Source organism: Bombina bombina, chromosome 1 (genome assembly GCF_027579735.1).
Source record: "Bombina bombina isolate aBomBom1 chromosome 1, aBomBom1.pri, whole genome shotgun sequence".
NCBI classification, from domain to species: Eukaryota; Metazoa; Chordata; class Amphibia; order Anura; family Bombinatoridae; genus Bombina; species Bombina bombina.
In genome coordinates this window covers 1,498,101,129-1,498,121,564 of record NC_069499.1, presented here as the reverse complement: position 1 = coordinate 1,498,121,564, position 20,436 = coordinate 1,498,101,129, and the positions used below count along the sequence as shown (strand labels likewise).

Here is a 20,436-nt window from a genome sequence, read left to right as displayed (position 1 = left end):
ATGAAAATGAACAAGTTATTAATATCTTTTATTGGGTCATCGCCTAAGTTTGAAGTCACAAGTACCACAGCTGATTAAGGATGCAATTAATGCAACTTTATATTAAACCGCAAAAGGGACAAAGTAACTTTTTTGTAGCTCTGCATATGCAAAGAAAAGGCTGGAACAAATGCCAGTGGTAAATGTGTAGTAAAAACAATAGAATATACTATAATGTGTACTGTTGCTTGCATATAACTATGTTTTAACCCCGGTTAAAGTCAACTTCACAGTAGCAATGAACCAAACTGAACACATCTGGTGAGCCAATAACAAGAGGCATATGTGTGTAGCCACCAATCCCCAACTAGCTTCCAGCTTCTGAGCCTAGGTATGCTTTTCAAGAAAGCATACCAAGAGAATGAAATACATCTTAAGTATCCTAAAATGGAATGCAATATATTCTTGCTTCTCATTCTGTGGTACATATACGTCTGTGGATACCTGGAGCTTTGCTAATAGGTACTCATTGGCTTGTGCATTCATTATTTTTTGCACAGATTCTGGGGTATGCACAATTGCCTCCTATTTGTTTTACGTTTTGCTGTTGGGGGTACTTAGGGCAAAATGTTTTTCCTGTAGGGTTACTTGCTAGAAAAAGATTGAGATACACTGTCTATACCAGTTGTTAAAGGGACATATGCATATATATTTCTATAAATGCATATTATTTTAGAAAACAAGTACTGTACATGATTGGAAAAAGAGAGAAAAAAAAGAGAGAAAAACAAAAAAGAGAAAAAAAAGAGAGAAAAAAAAGAGAGAAAAAAAAGAGAGAAAAAAAAGAGAGAAAAAAAAGAGAGAAAAAAAGAGAGAAGAGAGAGAGAGAGAGAGAGAGAGAGAGAACCTTTTGTATTACAATCTTAAAGTGTTACATATCCCTTTAAGCAGGGTCAGGTCATTGAACTGCACTAATAATGCATTGCCTGGGTGCGAGAAAAAAGGATGCCCCACAATTCTCTCTCCACTATAGTCTAACCATTGCACTGCATTAAATCATCCTATGGAAATAAGCTAACATACTGGGTGAATTTGAAAATGTTTTGTATCCATCTTACTTACTGCAATTGTTTTTTCAATAGCCAAACTCCTCCTACCACTTGCCTTATTTGTTGGAGCCAATCCAGACTGGTTACTGGAGTAGACAAGGCTAACCAAGGCCTACAAAATAGTGGTTTGCGCGAACATTGCGTTCTATTACAACAAGCTTATCAGTATAAACAAGTATAGGATTTGGGTCAAAGACTGCACAGTTATATAACATTGATCTGCACATAGGGGCTCCCATGAGCCTTTACTCTAATAAATGCACATTTATTCACACAAGGTTATCACTATTACTGTAGTGATCACCTGGCTATTAAAACCTATAGAGGGGCTTTTACATTTTAAAATAAGGGATCTTAGGGGTCTCTAGGCCTTTTTCATGGGCTGTCGTGTGTTTTACTTTATTTTAAACGTGTGCATTCTACCTGCCGAAGTCTCCTCCAGTTGCAAGAGCAGGCGATTGGTCTTGGAAAGAATGGCCTTAGGGGTCTCTACGGATTAAGTAAGCTTAAAGGGACACTGAACCTACATTTTTTCTTTTGTGATTCAGATAGAGCATGACATTTTAAGCAAATTTCTAATTTACTCTGATTATCAAATTTTCTTCATTCTCTTGTTATCTTTATTTGAAATGCAAGAATGTAAGTTTAGATGCCGGCCCATTTTTGGTGAACAACCTGGGTTGTCCTTGCTGATTGGTGGATAAATTCATCCACCAATAAAAAAGTGCTGTGCAGAGTACTGAACCAAAGAAAAGCTTAGATGTATTCTTTTTCAAATAAAGATTGCAAGAGAACGAAGAAAAATTGATAATAGGAGTAAATTAGAAAGTTGCTTAAAATCGCATGCTCTATCTGAATCACAAAAGAAACAATTTGGGTTCAGTGTCCCTTTAACCCCCACATCCAGATCCCTTAAGTTCTTCTATCCACTTCCTGGTCTCTATGTTGATGACATCTGCACGTCCATGCAAAGTGACATATGCAGAGACCTTGGCACCTTCGTACAGGCCTTTAGCTGCAGAGTGGGAGTGATCTGCTCCGAAACGCTCCCCCCCCCAGATGACAACACATGGTTGCCACCCGCAGTTAAAGGGTTAAAAGAGACAACTTTGTAATTACAAGACATTTCATTTGTTATAGAATAACATAGCCAATTGTAAATATAATTATTTTTATTTTTTTAAAACACATTGTTTGCTGCAATTGTTTTCCAAAAGCTAAACTCCACCCACCAGTTGTATAATGAAAGTATATTGTACAGTTGTTTTACTAGACATAATTAAACATCTTGTTTTAGATTACAAGTGGAGCAAAAAATATTAGAACTTGTGCATTAATATCACTGCAGCGCAATTAATAGTTCTACTTTTGTGCTCATAAGTCAAAAGTTATGTTTTACCGCTTGAGCAATAGTCTACTGCGCAATATCATCTGCATGTTGGATAGCGCGGGTGTGCGCTAAATCCCTCATATAATAAATTTCTATGGGAGCACACAGAAAAATTAATTTCAGATATCGCCTTGAGCGCTAAGCCTATAATGAGCTAAGCAGAGGGTGCGCAAATACTGGAGTTCCTCATGTAGCCCAGTACTATAATTAATTATGGTTTATAAGGTGTATACGGTGTATAAGGACTGTATAGCAATGTCAGAAGTCTTATAGGGAGCTGTGATATGGTCTGGATCCCTAATTCCTTACGTGGGGTAAGGAGTGCTGTATTTCCTGGGATTGGGTTTTCCGATCTGCTGTTAGACATACAGACCTATAAGGATCTCTTATAATCACACTATGGTAAAAAGCCAGGGACGTTTAATTCACCTCTTCATACTTACTTGTAAATCTCCTCTGCTTTCTCCTTCACCTTGGACTGATCCCCATATTTCAGGTCCTCACAGGCCTCCCAGAAACTCATGTTCTCACCTAAGATAGAGGTTAAATAAAATTAGGAGTAAATTTAAAAGGAAATTAAACAGCCAGGTACAACTACAGTAGCATGATAACTGATTACCCACTGTCAATTTGTTAAAGGGCCACTAAAGTGAAAATTAAAGTTTCATGATTCAAATAAAGCATGCAATTTTTAAAAAAAACTTTCCAATATACTGTCATTATCAAAACATGCACATTATTTTTATATGCACTTTCTGAGGCTCCAGCTTCTACTGAGCATGTGCTAAAGTGCACAGTATATATGTATATGCATTTTGTGATTGGCTATAATGACTATCACATGTTACAGAGGAAGGGAAAACTGGATTAACTTTGGAATTTTACATAAAATATTCTACTGCTTATTTCAAATTCATAGTACGTGCTATTGCGTTGCCTTTTTATTGTGAATTTGTCAGTTTACAAATTACATTGTATTTAGTGGTCCTTTAATACAATTTACAAGGGTTTTACCAACAAAGGGGAAACATACCTTTAAAAAAGCATAGTGCAGTGAATGCTCCCAGCATCCTCTCTGCCTTTGCCATTTAGGTAGATGTAAATTAGCTTGTGATCGGACCAAAATGATCACTGTGTAGCCTGTTGCAGAGTTAGTTAAATGTTATAGTAATTGATTCACTCCAGACTGTCTGGAGTGGAATTTTCAGAGGTATTGTAAAGCAAAATCAGGCAAAATAAATAATTATATACTGCAATGTTTTATTTTCCTTAATTATTATATAGGGGATTGAAAAGTTTTTGCTTAATATCCCTTTAAACCCAATAGGGTAGAAGAAAAATGCCAGGCCTTACATACAGATAGTAGATAAATATTAACCTATGATACTCACTCATGATTAAAAATACTTTTTAATCAAAACTAAAATACAGTATGTTACAATGATAACTGAATACTGGGGATTATTAAAGGGACATTAAACACTTTGAGATGGTAATATAAAATGATAAATAGTATATATAAAAATAACTACATTATATTTTCATTATTTATTTTGTCCCCCTTTCCTGTAATTCCTTTCTGAAATGTTGAGCTTTTCAGTTCCTGTTAGAAATAGAAGTGCAGAACACTGTTATATGCCACACAGCCATTGGCTGCACACTCTAGTGACCTATTTATAACAGTCTCTAATTGGCCACAGCAGAGAAGGTAACCTAAGTTACAACATGGCAGCTCCCATTGTTTTATAAACACTAACACTTTACACTTATTTTGTAAATATCTAAACAGCTAATGAAACTTTAAAAAATAAACCTACATGTTATTCTCAAACTAATCTTTTATTTGAATTTCTCATTCTATCTATCATGTATTTAATGCTTAATGTGCCTTTAATGTTGAAAGATAAAGCCTCATGTAACTATTTATTTATCCTGGGGTGACCTTTTTTTTTTAGAGCTCTCAATTTTTCCATTTAGACCTTTACTGAAAAATTTCTATATTTCCTAAGAAAGAGCAACAGTTACACATAAATTTAAATTGACACCAATACAGTATATAGTATCAACAATGCACCTCCTAGCAATGCTCATTGTCTGATAGGTACTTCCTAATTTTTACAGTGTATCTTTAATATGAAAAAGCTATAAAAAAATGGTAGTTCAATACACTGCAACATTCTGATGTTTGCTCTAATGAGAGTAACATCTCATTGGTATTTTGAGACTAGCTCATATTTTATATGTTCCAAAACCTTACAGAATCAAATTAAATATATCTTAAACTTTCTTAAAGGGACATTTTTCCCATTGTTTCATCTAAAAGAGTCAATTTTAATAGTTGAGAATTAGAGTTGTTTTGTGAATTTGTTTGAATTAATATTCCATTCTTGAATAAAACTACATTTTGTGTTCATACTAGTAAAAGCCTGCCACTACCCACTAACAGAGCTACAACTTCCTCCTAATATGTAGAGCTACTCAAAATTCATCTAATCTTTTTTTTATTCATTGTTACTTAAGTCGGATAGCGTTTTCATCAACCATCTTTGTGATTGCAAGTTGCGCTCCACATCCAGCCCCCTTTATGCAGCCGTTTTTTCCCCCCGTCATACACTGCAATCCACAGCGTTGTTATACTACTCGCTATAATGAATAGGAAAGACTTAAAGGGACTGAAAACCGGAACATTTTCTTTCATGATTTGAATAGACTATACAATTTTAAACTTTCCAATTTACTTCTATTGTCAAATTTGCTTCATTTTCTTTATATCCTTTGCTGAAAGAACAGCATTGCACTACTGGCAGCTAGCTGATCACATCTAGTTAGTCAATCACAAGAGACTTAAGTTTGCAAGCACCAATCGGCAGCTAGCTCCCACTAGAGTAGGATATGTGCGTATTCTTTTTCCAACAAGAGATACCAAGAGAATGAAGCAAATTTTAAAATAGAATTGAATTTAAAAGTGTCTTAAAATTACATACTCTGAATCATGCAAATTTAATTTTGACTTTCCTATCCCTTTAAACGCATGCGTAGTATTCTTCTTAATGATGATGTAGTTTAGCTAATCACATTAGACCTATGATTTCTACAATCATCGCACAAAATTAACTCTCACTATTCTATTTATTTTTATGAAGTGTGAGTTCTATGACGAGTGCTCATGCACTAATCATAATGGGCACAGGTGCGCGCATATGCTAATGAGTAAAGCGGATGGGAGCCCCCTACACATAGTAAACTGTAACTTTTATTAATTTGTTGATTAAAATACGCACAAACAAACATACATATATTAAAATAACCACTCTGTTGTGTATTTCTATATACAGGTGATGGCTGAATATTTTTAATATAGGCCTAAGGTATTGGATGCCATCACCTATAGAGATATATTAAATAAATAAGATTTAGTAAATTGGGGGACTCCTTCTCGTCACCTGTGATCAAATAAATGTAATGTGGGGAGACAGTGTTGACTTGCTAATAGTACGTAACTCCAATGTCTATTACGATAATGCTCAGTCTAAATTCTCCTTCCCTTACATATATCTGTGGGTTCGTGTTATGGTGTACACAATGTCTTGCACAGTGGGTTTTATAAAGAAACCGATATTTGTTCTTGTAATAGGCTACAAATCATGATTGATCATTCTGGGAGTCTTTGAATACCTAGCCGTTAGACACCTTCAATAAAAATTGCTTATATTAGCGCCTGTACTGTTCAGTCAGAAGTGAATCTTGTGATCCAAACGTGTGTCCAGGCTAAATTAATGTAATATCTGGTGTTATATGATAGAGACAATCTGGACAATTTATATGTCAATTGTGCCTTTTCAATAAATGGTACTTAGTAATATGTTATCTCGTCCCTTACCAGGATTGCGGTATACGTCTTGTACCAATCTAATGTTATATTCCTGTTTATATACACAGGTTATGAGTTTTTATCTTTATTACATAGAGTTGATTCGATTGGACATTTACTAGACTCCTCAATCATATAATATTGTCCTGTTTATGCACACAGGTTTATACGTTGTACATCAATGCTACTATTCCTTAACTAGGTTAGTACTGATAAGGAGAAGGTCCCTATGCTTTGTGTACGCCGTTTGTAAAATTTAACATCAATAGTTCACATATGCTAATTATGTCAATATCTCAATAGGAGGGTCCTTTTGTGTTTTAATAATTCTAAGAGACACAAAAATAAAGGTGTACTATGTTTTATGTGATCACAGTATTCTGTCCGTAACTATCTGATAGTTTCAATCTCAGTTTCTATCGCGGTATTAATCTGAGTCAATCTGTTAGTTTCACTCCTGTGATTTTAGCTGTTTAGTGATGTGTTAATAACAGATCCTGTTTGATTTTCTTAAGTACTTAGTCTTTCAGAAAAGCTATATGAAAATAGAGTTCATTTAACAGAAAATTTCTGAATAGTTTACATATATATCTAGATATAATGCTATAGTTGCGATAGTTAAAGTGTTACACCCTCATGTTATGTTGTGCTTACGCTTTAGGGAGTGCTGGTGTATCGAAGTGGGTATATCAGATATTAATCACTATTTTATCTGTTAAGTAGGCTGTAGAATTTATTTCTATATGCCTTCAAAATTAGCAGTTCTCCCCTTAAATAAAATATTCTCTCCTGATACTAACACAGTGGTGCATTCCAATGTGTTTAGGGATATTCCGTTTACTAACAATGTCTTTTCTTTGTCTATGTAACTTAAAGGATGGAGGTTCTCCCCTTACGTAAAATATTTCTTCTATCCTGATATTAATACATTGATGGTGATGATACATTAGATTGGTACAAGACGTATACCGCAATCCTGGTAAGGGACGAGATAACATATTACTAAGTACCATTTATTGAAAAGGCACAATTGACATATAAATTGTCCAGATTGTCTCTATCATATAACACCAGATATTACATTAATTTAGCCTGGACACACGTTTGGATCACAAGATTCACTTCTGACTGAACAGTACAGGCGCTAATATAAGCAATTTTTATTGAAGGTGTCTAACGGCTAGGTATTCAAAGACTCCCAGAATGATCAATCATGATTTGTAGCCTATTACAAGAACAAATATCGGTTTCTTTATAAAACCCACTGTGCAAGACATTGTGTACACCATAACACGAACCCACAGATATATGTAAGGGAAGGAGAATTTAGACTGAGCATTATCGCAATAGACATTGGAGTTACGTACTATTAGCAAGTCAACACTGTCTCCCCACATTACATTTATTTGATCACAGGTGACGAGAAGGAGTCCCCCAATTTACTAAATCTTATTTATTTAATATATCTCTATAGGTGATGGCATCCAATACCTTAGGCCTATATTAAAAATATTCAGCCATCACCTGTATATAGAAATACACAACAGAGTGGTTATTTTAATATATGTATGTTTGTTTGTGCGTATTTTAATCAACAAATTAATAAAAGTTATGTTTTAATAATATCCGGATCACACGCCTCTTCAGCCTAGGCATAGAGTGCTAGCTGCATTCTGTCAGTGGATCTTCTATCCACTTCTTTCTTGCTATAGTTCTAATCAATGCAGAGCACCAACCCACAGTTCATAAACATAATCTATCCCACTTGTGGCAAAATTTAAATGCAACAAGTAGGACGCTAATTGACTCATTATTTGTGGGGACTGCCACAGTAGTGCCATTGTAAACCTTTGTAGTTTAGACATAGTAAACTGTAGCGGATGGTACTGCTGTCACGTCACCACAGTGCTTGAAACATCCATGGAGGGGGAGGCGGAACGACCCTGATTGACAGCAGGAAAATTATTACATTAAAAACAAAACTAAATATATTTTGATTATACACTAACAAAGGAAACATTTGGCACCAGTCAGTTATGGTACAGTTTACTATCACTTTTATAGGTATTATAATTGGTGATCATTATTTTTTCAGTTTTATGTCCCTATAAGACTTTAACCGTTGCCCATTATATTGCTGTATGATAACAAACATCCTTGCAACACATTAGTCTGCGCATTCCCCCTCAAGCACCTCAGGGGCTGAGATCTGTAATCCTACCGCTGAATTCTTTTTTCAGGAACAGCTGGAAACTCTGCCTCCCCTTGGGATCCCGAATCAGCTCACTGAAATTAAATGCCCACCTCTCCACACGAAGCTTTGTTGGTACTTCCACACTAAAAAAAAACAAGAAGCAGAATAATATTGTAGAAAAAAGTCAAATCTTGAGCAGTGTATATTCATTTTTTCAATCACTGAGGATCAAAATACAATTATTTTTGTTTCAAATCCAGTGAGTGTGTATATATATAATTCAATTGGCCAGCACTCCCAGTAACATTGTATTTCAACCGCCCAAGGTGCATTCAGAAAATAGACAATATTTAAAGGGAAACTGAACCCAAATTTTTTATTTCGTGATTGAGATAGAGCATGCAATTTTAAGCAACTTTCTAATTTACTCCTATTATCAAATGTTCTTGATTCTCTTGGTATCTTTATTTGAAAAGCAAGAATGTAAGTTTAGATGCCGGCCCATTTTTGGTGAACAACCTGGGTTGTTCTTGCTGATTGGTGGATAAACTCACCCACCAATAAACAAGTGCTGTCCAGGGTCTAAACCAAAAATTGGTTGGCTCCTTAGCTTAGATGCCTTCTTTTTCAAATAAAGATAGCAAGAGAACAAAGAAAGAATGGTAATAGGAGTAAATTAGAAAGTTACTTAAAAACAGAATTTATGTTTACCTGATAAATTACTTTCTCCAACGGTGTGTCCGGTCCACGGCGTCATCCTTACTTGTGGGATATTCTATTCCCCAACAGGAAATGGCAAAGAGCCCAGCAAAGCTGGTCACATGATCCCTCCTAGGCTCCGCCTTCCCCAGTCATTCGACCGACGTAAAGGAGGAATATTTGCATAGGAGAAATCATATGATACCGTGGTGACTGTAGTTAGAGAAAATAAATCATCAGACCTGATTAAAAAAACCAGGGCGGGCCGTGGACCGGACACACCGTTGGAGAAAGTAATTTATCAGGTAAACATAAATTCTGTTTTCTCCAACATAGGTGTGTCCGGTCCACAGCGTCATCCTTACTTGTGGGAACCAATACCAAAGCTTTAGGACACGGATGATGGGAGGGAGCAAATCAGGTCACCTAGATGGAAGGCACCACGGCTTGCAAAACCTTTCTCCCAAAAATAGCTTCAGAAGAAGCAAAAGTATCAAATTTGTAAAATTTGGTAAAAGTGTGCAGTGAAGACCAAGTCGCTGCCTTACATATCTGATCAACAGAAGCCTCGTTCTTGAAGGCCCATGTGGAAGCCACGGCCCTAGTGGAATGAGCTGTGATTCTATCAGGAGGCTGCCGTCCGGCAGTCTCATAAGCCAATCTGATGATGCTTTTAAGCCAAAAAGAGAGAAAGGTAGAAGTTGCTTTTTGACCTCTCCTTTTACCAGAATAAACAACAAACAAGGAAGATGTTTGTCTGAAATCCTTTGTAGCCTCTAAATAGAATTTTAGAGCACGAACTACATCCAAATTGTGCAACAAACGTTCCTTCTTTGAAACTGGATTCGGACACAAAGAAGGCACGACTATCTCCTGGTTAATATTTTTGTTAGAAACAACTTTCGGAAGAAAACCAGGTTTAGTACGCAAAACCACCTTATCTGCATGGAACACCAGATAAGGAGGAGAACACTGCAGAGCAGATAACTCTGAAACTCTTCTAGCAGAAGAAATTGCAACCAAAAACAAAACTTTCCAAGATAATAACTTGATATCAACGGAATGTAGGGGTTCAAACGGAACCCCCTGAAGAACTGAAAGAACTAAATTGAGACTCCAAGGAGGAGTCAAAGGTTTGTAAACAGGCTTGATTCTAACCAGAGCCTGAACAAAAGCTTGAACATCTGGCACAGCCGCCAGCTTTTTGTGAAGTAAAACAGATAAAGCAGAAATCTGTCCCTTCAAAGAACTTGCAGATAATCCTTTCTCCAAACCTTCTTGAAGAAAGGATAGAATCTTAGGAATTTTTATCTTGTTCCATGGGAATCCTTTAGATTCACACCAACAGATATATTTTTTCCATATTTTATGGTAGATTTTTCTAGTTACAGGCTTTCTGGCCTGAACAAGAGTATCAATGACAGAATCTGAGAACCCTCGCTTTGATAAAATCAAGCGTTCAATCTCCAAGCAGTCAGTTGGAGTGAGGCCAGATTCGGATGTTCGAACGGACCTTGAACAAGAAGGTCCTGTCTCAAAGGTAGCTTCCATGGTGGAGCCGATGACATATTCACCAGATCTGCATACCAAGTCCTGCGTGGCCACGCAGGAGCTATCAAGATCACCGATACCCTCTCCTGTTTGATCCTGGCTACCAGCCTGGGAATGAGAGGAAACGGTGGGAACACATAAGCTAGGTTGAAGCTCCAAGGTGCTACTAGTGCATCCACTAGAGTCGCCTTGGGATCCCTGGATCTGGACCCGTAGCAAGGAACCTTGAAGTTCTGACGAGACGCCATCAGATCCATGTCTGGAATGCCCCACAATTGAATTATTTGGGCAAAGATTTCCGGATGGAGTTCCCACTCCCCCGGATGAAATGTCTGACGACTCAGAAAATCCGCTTCCCAATTTTCCACTCCTGGGATGTGGATTGCAGACAAGTGGCAGGAGTGAGTCTCCGCCCATTGAATTATTTTGGTCACTTCTTCCATCGCCAGGGAACTCCTTGTTCCCCCCTGATGGTTGATATACGCAACAGTCGTCATGTTGTCTGATTGAAACCGTATGAATTCGGCCTTTGCTAGCTGAGGCCAAGCCTTGAGAGCATTGAATATCGCTCTCAGTTCCAGAATATTTATCGGGAGAAGAGATTCTTCCCGAGACCAAAGACCCTGAGCTTTCAGGGGTTCCCAGACCGCGCCCCAGCCCACCAGACTGGCGTCGGTCGTGACAATGACCCACTCTGGTCTGCGGAAGCTCATCCCTTGTGACAGGTTGTCCAGGGTCAGCCACCAACGGAGTGAATCTCTGGTCCTCTGATCTACTTGTATCGTCGGAGACAAGTCTGTATAATCCCCATTCCACTGACTGAGCATGCACAGTTGTAATGGTCTTAGATGAATTCGCGCAAAAGGAACTATGTCCATTGCCGCGACCATCAAACCTATTACTTCCATGCACTGCGCTATGGAAGGAAGAAGAACAGAATGAAGTACTTGACAAGAGCTTAGAAGTTTTGATTTTCTGGCCTCTGTCAGAAAAATCCTCATTTCTAAGGAGTCTATTATTGTTCCCAAGAAGGGAACTCTTGTTGACGGAGATAGAGAACTTTTTTCTACGTTCACTTTCCACCCGTGAGATCTGAGAAAGGCCAGGACTATGTCCGTATGAGCCTTTGCTTGTGGTAGAGACGACGCTTGAATCAGTATGTCGTCCAAGTAAGGTACTACTGCAATGCCCCTTGGTCTTAGCACCGCTAGAAGGGACCCTAGTACCTTTGTGAAAATTCTTGGAGCAGTGGCTAATCCGAATGGAAGTGCCACAAACTGGTAATGCTTGTCCAGAAAGGCGAACCTTAGGAACCGATGATGTTCCTTGTGGATAGGAACATGTAGATACGCATCCTTTAAATCCACCGTGGTCATGAATTGACCTTCCTGGATGGTAGGAAGAATTGTCTGAATGGTTTCCATTTTGAACGATGGAATCTTGAGAAATTTGTTTAGGATCTTGAGATCTAAGATTGGTCTGAATGTTCCCTCTTTTTTGGGAACTATGAACAGATTGGAGTAGAATCCCATCCCTTGTTCTCCTAATGGAACCGGATGAATCACTCCCATTTTTAACAGGTCTTCTACACAATGTAAGAATGCCTGTCTTTTTATGTGGTCTGAAGACAATTGAGACCTGTGGAACCTCCCCCTTGGGGGTAGCTCCTTGAATTCCAGAAGATAACCTTGGGAGACTATTTCTAGCGCCCAAGGATCCAGCACATCTCTTGCCCAAGCCTGAGCGAAGAGAGAAAGTCTGCCCCCCACCAGATCCGGTCCCGGATCGGGGGCCAACATCTCATGCTGTCTTGGTAGCAGTGGCAGGTTTCTTGGCCTGCTTACCTTTGTTCCAGCCTTGCATTGGCCTCCAGGCTGGCTTGGTTTGAGAAGTATTACCCTCTTGCTTAGAGGATGTAGAACTTGAGGCTGGTCCGTTTCTGCGAAAGGGACGAAAATTTGGTTTATTTTTAGCCTTAAAAGACCTATCCTGAGGAAGGGCGTGGCCCTTACCCCCAGTGATATCTGAAATAATCTCTTTCAAGTCAGGGCCAAACAGCGTTTTCCCCTTGAAAGGTATGTTAAGCAATTTGTTCTTGGAAGACGCATCCGCTGACCAAGATTTTAGCCAAAGCGCTCTGCGCGCCACAATAGCAAACCCTGAATTTTTCGCCGCTAATCTAGCTAATTGCAAAGTGGCGTCTAAAGTAAAAGAGTTAGCCAATTTAAGAGCGTGAACTCTGTCCATAATCTCCTCATAAGAAGAATCTTTATCGAGCGACTTTTCTAGTTCATCGAACCAGAAACACGCTGCTGTAGTGACAGGAACAATGCATGAAATTGGTTGTAGAAGGTAACCTTGCTGAACAAACATCTTTTTAAGCAAACCCTCTAATTTTTTATCCATAGGATCTTTGAAAGCACAACTATCTTCTATAGGGATAGTAGTGCGTTTGTTTAGAGTAGAAACCGCCCCCTCGACCTTGGGGACTGTCTGCCATAAGTCCTTTCTGGGGTCGACCATAGGAAACAATTTCTTAAATATAGGGGGAGGGACAAAAGGTATGCCGGGCCTTTCCCATTCTTAGTTTACAATGTCCGCCACCCGCTTGGGTATAGGAAAAGCTTCGGGGGGCCCCGGGACCTCTAGGAACTTGTCCATCTTACATAATTTCTCTGGAATGACCAAATTGTCACAATCATCCAGAGTAGACAACACCTCCTTAAGCAGAGCGCGGAGATGTTCCAATTTAAATTTGAATGTAATCACATCAGGTTCAGCTTGTTGAGAAATTTTCCCTGAATCTGAAATTTCTCCCTCAGACAAAACCTCCCTGGCCCCCTCAGACTGGTGTAGGGGCATGTCAGAACCATTATCATCAGCGTCCTCATGCTCTTCAGTATTTTCTAAAACAGAGCAGTCGCGCTTTCGCTGATAAGTGGGCATTTTGGCTAAAATGTTTTTGATAGAATTATCCATTACAGCCGTTAATTGTTGCATAGTAAGGAGTATTGGCGCACTAGATGTACTAGGGGCCTCCTGTGTGGGCAAGACTGGCGTAGACGAAGGAGGGGATGATGCAGTACCATGCTTACTCCCCTCACTTGAGGAATCATCTTGGGCATCATTTTCTCTAAATTGTTTGTCACATACATCACATCTATTTAAATGAGAAGGAACCTTGGCTTCCTCACATACAGAACATAGTCTATCTGATAGTTCAGACATGTTAAACAGGCATAAACTTGATAACAAAGTACAAAAAACGTTTTAAAATAAAACCGTTACGGTCACTTTAATTTTTAAACTGAACACACTTTATTACTGAATATGTGAAAAGGTATGAAGGAATTGTTCAAAATTCACCAAAATTTCACCACAGTGTCTTAAAGCCTTAAAAGTATTGCACACCAAATTTGAAAGCTTTAACTCTTAAAATAACGGAACCAGAGCCGTTTTTATATTTAACCCCTATACAGTCCCTGGTATCTGCTTTGCTGAGACCCAACCAAGCCCAGAGGGGAATACGATACCAAATGACGCCTTCAGAAAGCTTTTTCTATGTATCTGAGCTCCTCACACATGCATCTGCATGCCTTGCTTCCCAAAAACAACTGCGCATTAGTGGCGCGAAAATGAGGCTCTGCCTATGATTAGAGAAGGCCCCCAGTGAAAAAGGTGTCCAATACAGTGCCTGCCGTTTCTTTAACATAATTCCCAAGAATAAAATAACTCCTCAAAGCTATAAACTATTAAAAATGCTTATAAATCAATCGTTTTAGCCCAGAAAAATGTCTACCAGTCTTTAAAGCCCTTGTGAAGCCCTTTATTCTTATTTAATAAAAATGGCTTACCGGATCCCATAGGGAAAATGACAGCTTCCAGCATTACCAAGTCTTGTTAGAAATGTGTCATACCTCAAGCAGCAAAAGTCTGCTCACTGTTTCCCCCAACTGAAGTTAATTCCTCTCAACAGTCCTGTGTGGAAACAGCCATCGATTTTAGTAACGGTTGCTAAAATCATTTTCCTCTTACAAACAGAAATCTTCATCTCTTTCTGTTTCAGAGTAAATAGTACATACCAGCACTATTTTAAAATAACAAACTCTTGATTGAAGAATAAAAACTACATTTAAACACCAAAAAACTCTAAGCCATCTCCGTGGAGATGTTGCCTGTGCAACGGCAAAGAGAATGACTGGGGAAGGCGGAGCCTAGGAGGGATCATGTGACCAGCTTTGCTGGGCTCTTTGCCATTTCCTGTTGGGGAAGAGAATATCCCACAAGTAAGGATGACGCCGTGGACCGGACACACCTATGTTGGAGAAATTGCATGCTCTATCTGAATCACGAAAGAAAAAAAATTGGGTTCAGTGTCCCTTTAACAAAGCAGGAAGCACTCTCTGGCATTCTTTCAAAACTTAAAGGGATACTACCCCCACATTTTTTCTTTTATGATTCAGATAGAGCATGCAATTTTAAGCAACTTTCCAATTTACTCCTATTATCAATTTTTCTTTGTTCTTTTGCTATCTATATTTGAAAAAAGCAGGAATCTAAGCTAAGGAGACGGCCCATTTTTGGTTCAGAACCCTTGATAGCACTTTCTGATTGGTGGTTACATTTAGCCACTAATCAGCAAGCGCAACCTAGGTGCTGAACCAAAAATAGACTGGCTCCTAAGCTTACATTCTTGCTTTTCAAATAAAGATAGCAAGAGAACGGAAAGTTTTTTGATAATAGGAGTAATCTAGAAAGTTGCTTAAAATTGCATGCTCTATCTGAATCATGGAAGAAAAAGTTGGGTTTAGTGTCCCTTTAAAGGACCAGTCAATACAGTAGGTTTGCATAATCAACAAATGCATGATAAGAAGACAATGCAATAGCACTATTCCCTACCATGTAGTGCTCCAGATGCCTATCTAGGTATCTCTTCAACACAGAATAGCACAGGAATGAAGCAAGTTTGATAATAGAAGTACATTGGAAACTTTTTTTAAATAGTGCACTCTGTCTGAGTCACAAAAGAAAAGATTTGGGTTTCATATCCCTTTAATATCAATATGTGTGTGTGTATGTGTATGTATATATATATATATATATATATATATATATATATATTAGTGTAATATCTGTTAAGTTTTACATGTTATACATTAATTCTAGCACTAACGATTAACTTCAAGTCTCAGGTTGTGCTAAAATGCACAACACATAACTCATAAGATGAGCGATTAACCTGCAAAGGGGTTAAATACGTAGTTTCAGTTAGCTCTAGAGCAGCAATGCACTTCTGGGAGCTATCTAAACACATCTGTTGAGGCAATGACAAGAGACAGGTGTGTGTGTAGCCAGTAATCACCAGCTAGCTCCTGAGTACTATCCAAGTAGGATTTTCAACAGAGAACACCAAGAGAGCATAGTAAATTTGAGAATAGTTTTTTACATTTGCATGGTCTATATGCACAATAAAAGTTTAATTTAAAATTTTGTGCCCCTTTAATGAGAATGTAAAACTCAAACCCTTGTGCATTAAACACAAGTAGGAAAATATGACACATCTTTACCAATGATGTTTAAAGGGACAGTCCACTCCAGAATTTGTATTGTTTAAAAAGATAGATAATCCCTTTAATACCCATTCCCCAGTTTTGCATAACCAACGCAGTTATATTAATATACATTTACCTCTTTGATTAGCTTGTATCTAAGCCTCTGCAGACTGCCCCTTTATTTCAGTTCTTTTGACAGACTTGCGTTTTCGCCCATCAGTACTAACTCATAAATAACGCCATAGGAGTGAGCTCAATGTTATCTATATGACACACACGAATAAGCACTGCCTAGCGTGAAAAACTGTCAAAATGCACAGAGATAAGAGAAATTAACATATGAGCCTACCTAGGTTTAGCTTTCAACTAAGAATACCAAGAGATTAAAGCAAATTTTAAGATAAAAGTAAATTGGAAAGTTGTTTAAAATTGCATGCCCTATCTGAATCATGAAAGTTTAATTTTGACTAGAGTGTACCTTTAAGCACACATTCAAAAATTAGTTGGGAAAGTGCAGAATTTTCATTATATTTGGTTTATTTTTACTTTGGAATAAATGTACTTTTTGCAACTTAATTTTGCTAGGTTTTTTAAAGACATTTAAACCTCTTGTTTACAAGACAGTCATCGGATTAAGGATCTTTAAAAAGATTCTTATAAATCTAGCATTTACATTATTCTTAAAGGGACATGAATCACATTTTTTTTTCTTTCATGATTCAGATAGAACATGCAATTTTAAACAACTTCCAAATGTACTTCATTTATCTAATTTGTTTTGTTCACTTGCTATCCCTTGTTGAAAAGCATACCTAGGTAGGCTCGAGAGCTGCTGATTGGTGCCTGCACATATACGCCTCATGTTGTTGGCTCACCTATATGCATTGTTGTTTGTTCAGCAAAGGATATCAAGAGAATGAAGCAATTTAGATAATAGAAGATGTAAACTATAACTTTCTTTAAAAGGTTATTCTTTATCTGAATCATGAAAGAAAACAATTGAGTCTTATGTGCGTTTATGGAATCTGAGATGTGAATACTATTCTAGATTTAGGACATTTCAGTATGAAATCTGGTACATCATTATGAACTATTTTAGCATTCAAATTTTGTGTGTAATATTGTACTGTATAATTATTTTATTACCATAACAATGTGTAAAGTATGATGTTTTTTAATAATTGTACAATAAGTAACACAGAATTTGTTACCTGTCTGCTAAAATAATACCTATACCTTAGCTGGAAAAATAAAATGTGGCCATATAGAGTGAAAAGAGCTATATAATTAGGCTGACCATATTGCCGCTTTAAAATGGGACACATATGAAAAATACATGTGTCAGGGCTGTTTTCAGGGCTGTTAAAAGAAATGGTTTTGTATAAGAACGCTCACCTATGTATTTTTCATATGTGTTCCTTCTTAAAGCGGCAATATGGTCAGCCTATATATAATGTTACAGTATCTGTTGTTAATTGGTGGTGGTCTTGGAGCACTACTACAAACCAGATCATTTAAAAATAAAGACAACACACAGTGATCTGGTTTGCAATACTACTCTATATGCAGTATTTGTATGTCTACAGACCCCTAATAACATTTATCTCCCAATAGACAAGTCCCTCTATAAAAAAAATATATGGATTTTGTTTGTATAATCAGGTGATCACTGTAGAGTGAACACCTTGCAAGAAAAAAGTGCTTTTATTTCTTTACTGCACAACGGGACCTCTCTAATCTATATTATAACCCCAAAAGCCCATATGGGCCCCTATTTACATGTGGCTTCTCTTGATGACAATTTATTAAGGTAATTACAGTCACTGCAGTGGTCACTGGACTATTTTCAATACGATTTACTAAAATCTACCAAGAAATTATAAACACAATTTAAATTTTTTTGCTGCAGCTTTCTCACGTGTCATGAATTATAAATATATTTATTTATGTAATGGCTAGATAACTTATTGATAAATATAGGTATTCAACACAGCAGGCAGGAGAAATTTGACAAGGAAGCAGGTTAGGATCAGAGAAATGACTCAAAGCATTCCTTGTATATAGCTATAGTCTGACACCTATTCCAGGAGTTTGTCTCGGAATGACTGAGAGAAAACTAAATGTCTCTTTTTGTTATAAACATTTACTCTTGGATATTGGAAAATCCAGGAAGGAATAGGAAAAATAATCTCACTAACAACAAGAATCATTTCTCATTCTAACAGCAGCAATGTGTGCAGAAATAATTCATCATTGTATATTCAATAGAATATTATATTCTCTACTAAAACTTCCTGACACCCTATCAGATGGCATTCATATTGTCAGTCAAATAGCTCAACATAAATTCCAAAAAGAACAAACCTCTTAAAAACAACTTAAAAGGGACAGTCTAGGCAAAATTAAACTTTCATGATTCAGATAGGGCATGTCATTTTAAACAACTTTCCAATTCACTTTTATCATCAAATTTGCTTTGTTCTCTTGGTATTCTTAGTTGAAAGCTAAAACCTACGTAGGCTCATATGCTAATTTCTAAGGCCTTGAAGGTCGCCTCTTATATCAATGCATTTGATACATTTTCAAAACTAGAGAGTGCTAGTTTGTGAATGCCATATAGATAACATTGTGCTATCTCTCATGGGGTTATTTATGAGTCAGCACTGATTGGCTAAAATGCAAGTTTGTCAAAAGAACTGAAATAAGGGGGAAGTCTGCAGAGGCTTAGATACAAGGTAATCACAGAGATAAAAAAAACTTAAATTATGCTTACCTGATAATTTTATTTTCTTCAGATGAAAAGAGTCCACAGCTGCATTCATTACTTTTGGGAAATAAGAACCTGGCCACCAGGAGGAGGTAATGACACCCCAGCCAAAGGGTAAAAGTGAATGTAAATTTTGATGCTAAAGTGCCCGGTTTTTAAAAGTTCGATTAAAAACAGGGGCACTTTAATTCATCAAAATTTACATTTCACTCCTGTTGTGAAAAAAAACACCTTTTAATCTTGACAGCAGCTCCAGCTTCCTCCGGTCGTCGCAAGCTATTTCTGATGTCAGATATGATGGATAGGTCATCCTCCTCGGATTCCTCATTTTAGACCCAGGAAGAGGCTTTGCAATGGGTGGAGGAAGCTGGAGCTGCTGTCAAAATTAAAAGGTAAGTTTTTTTTCATTATTTACTTATTTTTCAATCTAACAATAAAACTTTTTATCTGATTGTCTAATTATTACTTCATAAATCCTTATATTATTATCTAAGTGAGCTTGTGATACTGGTCACTTATTTGTAGCCTTCTTTTTCCATTTTGCATCTGCACCTGAGGGGTGGGTTTGTCCCATTTGGTGATCCCTTTGTGTGATATATTGATGCACTGGAGGTGCATTTGCAGCTGGTACGGAACTTTCTCTTTTGCTGAGAAGTGAACATAGTCATATTAAAAAAAGAAAACTCTTCCAAGTTAGTTCTATCCCTAAGTTTATATTTGTTTGCTATTTATATTGTGTGATAAGTTTATAATAGCTATATTTTTTTATGCCTGTTTTTAAAGTTTTTATGATATGAAATATGTATTTGCTGCTCTCTGTTGAGTGGATTTGCTAAAAAGATCATAAGGAAAGTGTACTTAAAGGTACAGTCTAGTCAAAATTAAACTTTCATGATTCAGATAGGGCATGCAATTTTAAACAACTTTCCATTATACTTTTATCATCAAATTTTCTTTGTTCTCTTGGTAATCTTTGTTGAAGGTAAACCTAGGTAGGCTCATATGCTCATTTCTAAGCCCTTGAAGGCCGCCTCTTATCTCAGTGCATTTTGACAGCGTTAGTTCTTGTGTGCCAGATAACATTGTATTGACGCCCGTAGAGTTACTTATGAGAGGGGACTGATTGACTAAAATGCAAGTCTGTCAAAAGAAATGAAATAAGGGGGTAGTCTGCAGAGGCTTAGATACAAGGTAATCACAGAGGTAAAAAGTATATTAATATAACAGTGTTGGTTATGCAAAACTGGGGAATGGGTAATAAAGTTATTATCTATCTTTTTAAACAATAACAATTCTAGAGCAGACTGTCCCTTTAACATATTTT

At 37.3% G+C, this 20,436-nt stretch overlaps 1 protein-coding gene across 1 annotated transcript in view; it reads right to left on the bottom strand.

Annotated features, from left to right (window-relative positions):
* Window positions 1–20,436, bottom strand: part of RGS9 (regulator of G protein signaling 9) — a 474,238-nt gene that overhangs the window by 113,431 nt on the left and 340,371 nt on the right. The window contains 2 exon segments of the mRNA XM_053707768.1: window positions 2,922–3,009; window positions 8,571–8,686. Of these exon segments, the coding sequence (XP_053563743.1) occupies window positions 2,922–3,009; window positions 8,571–8,686 (204 nt within the window).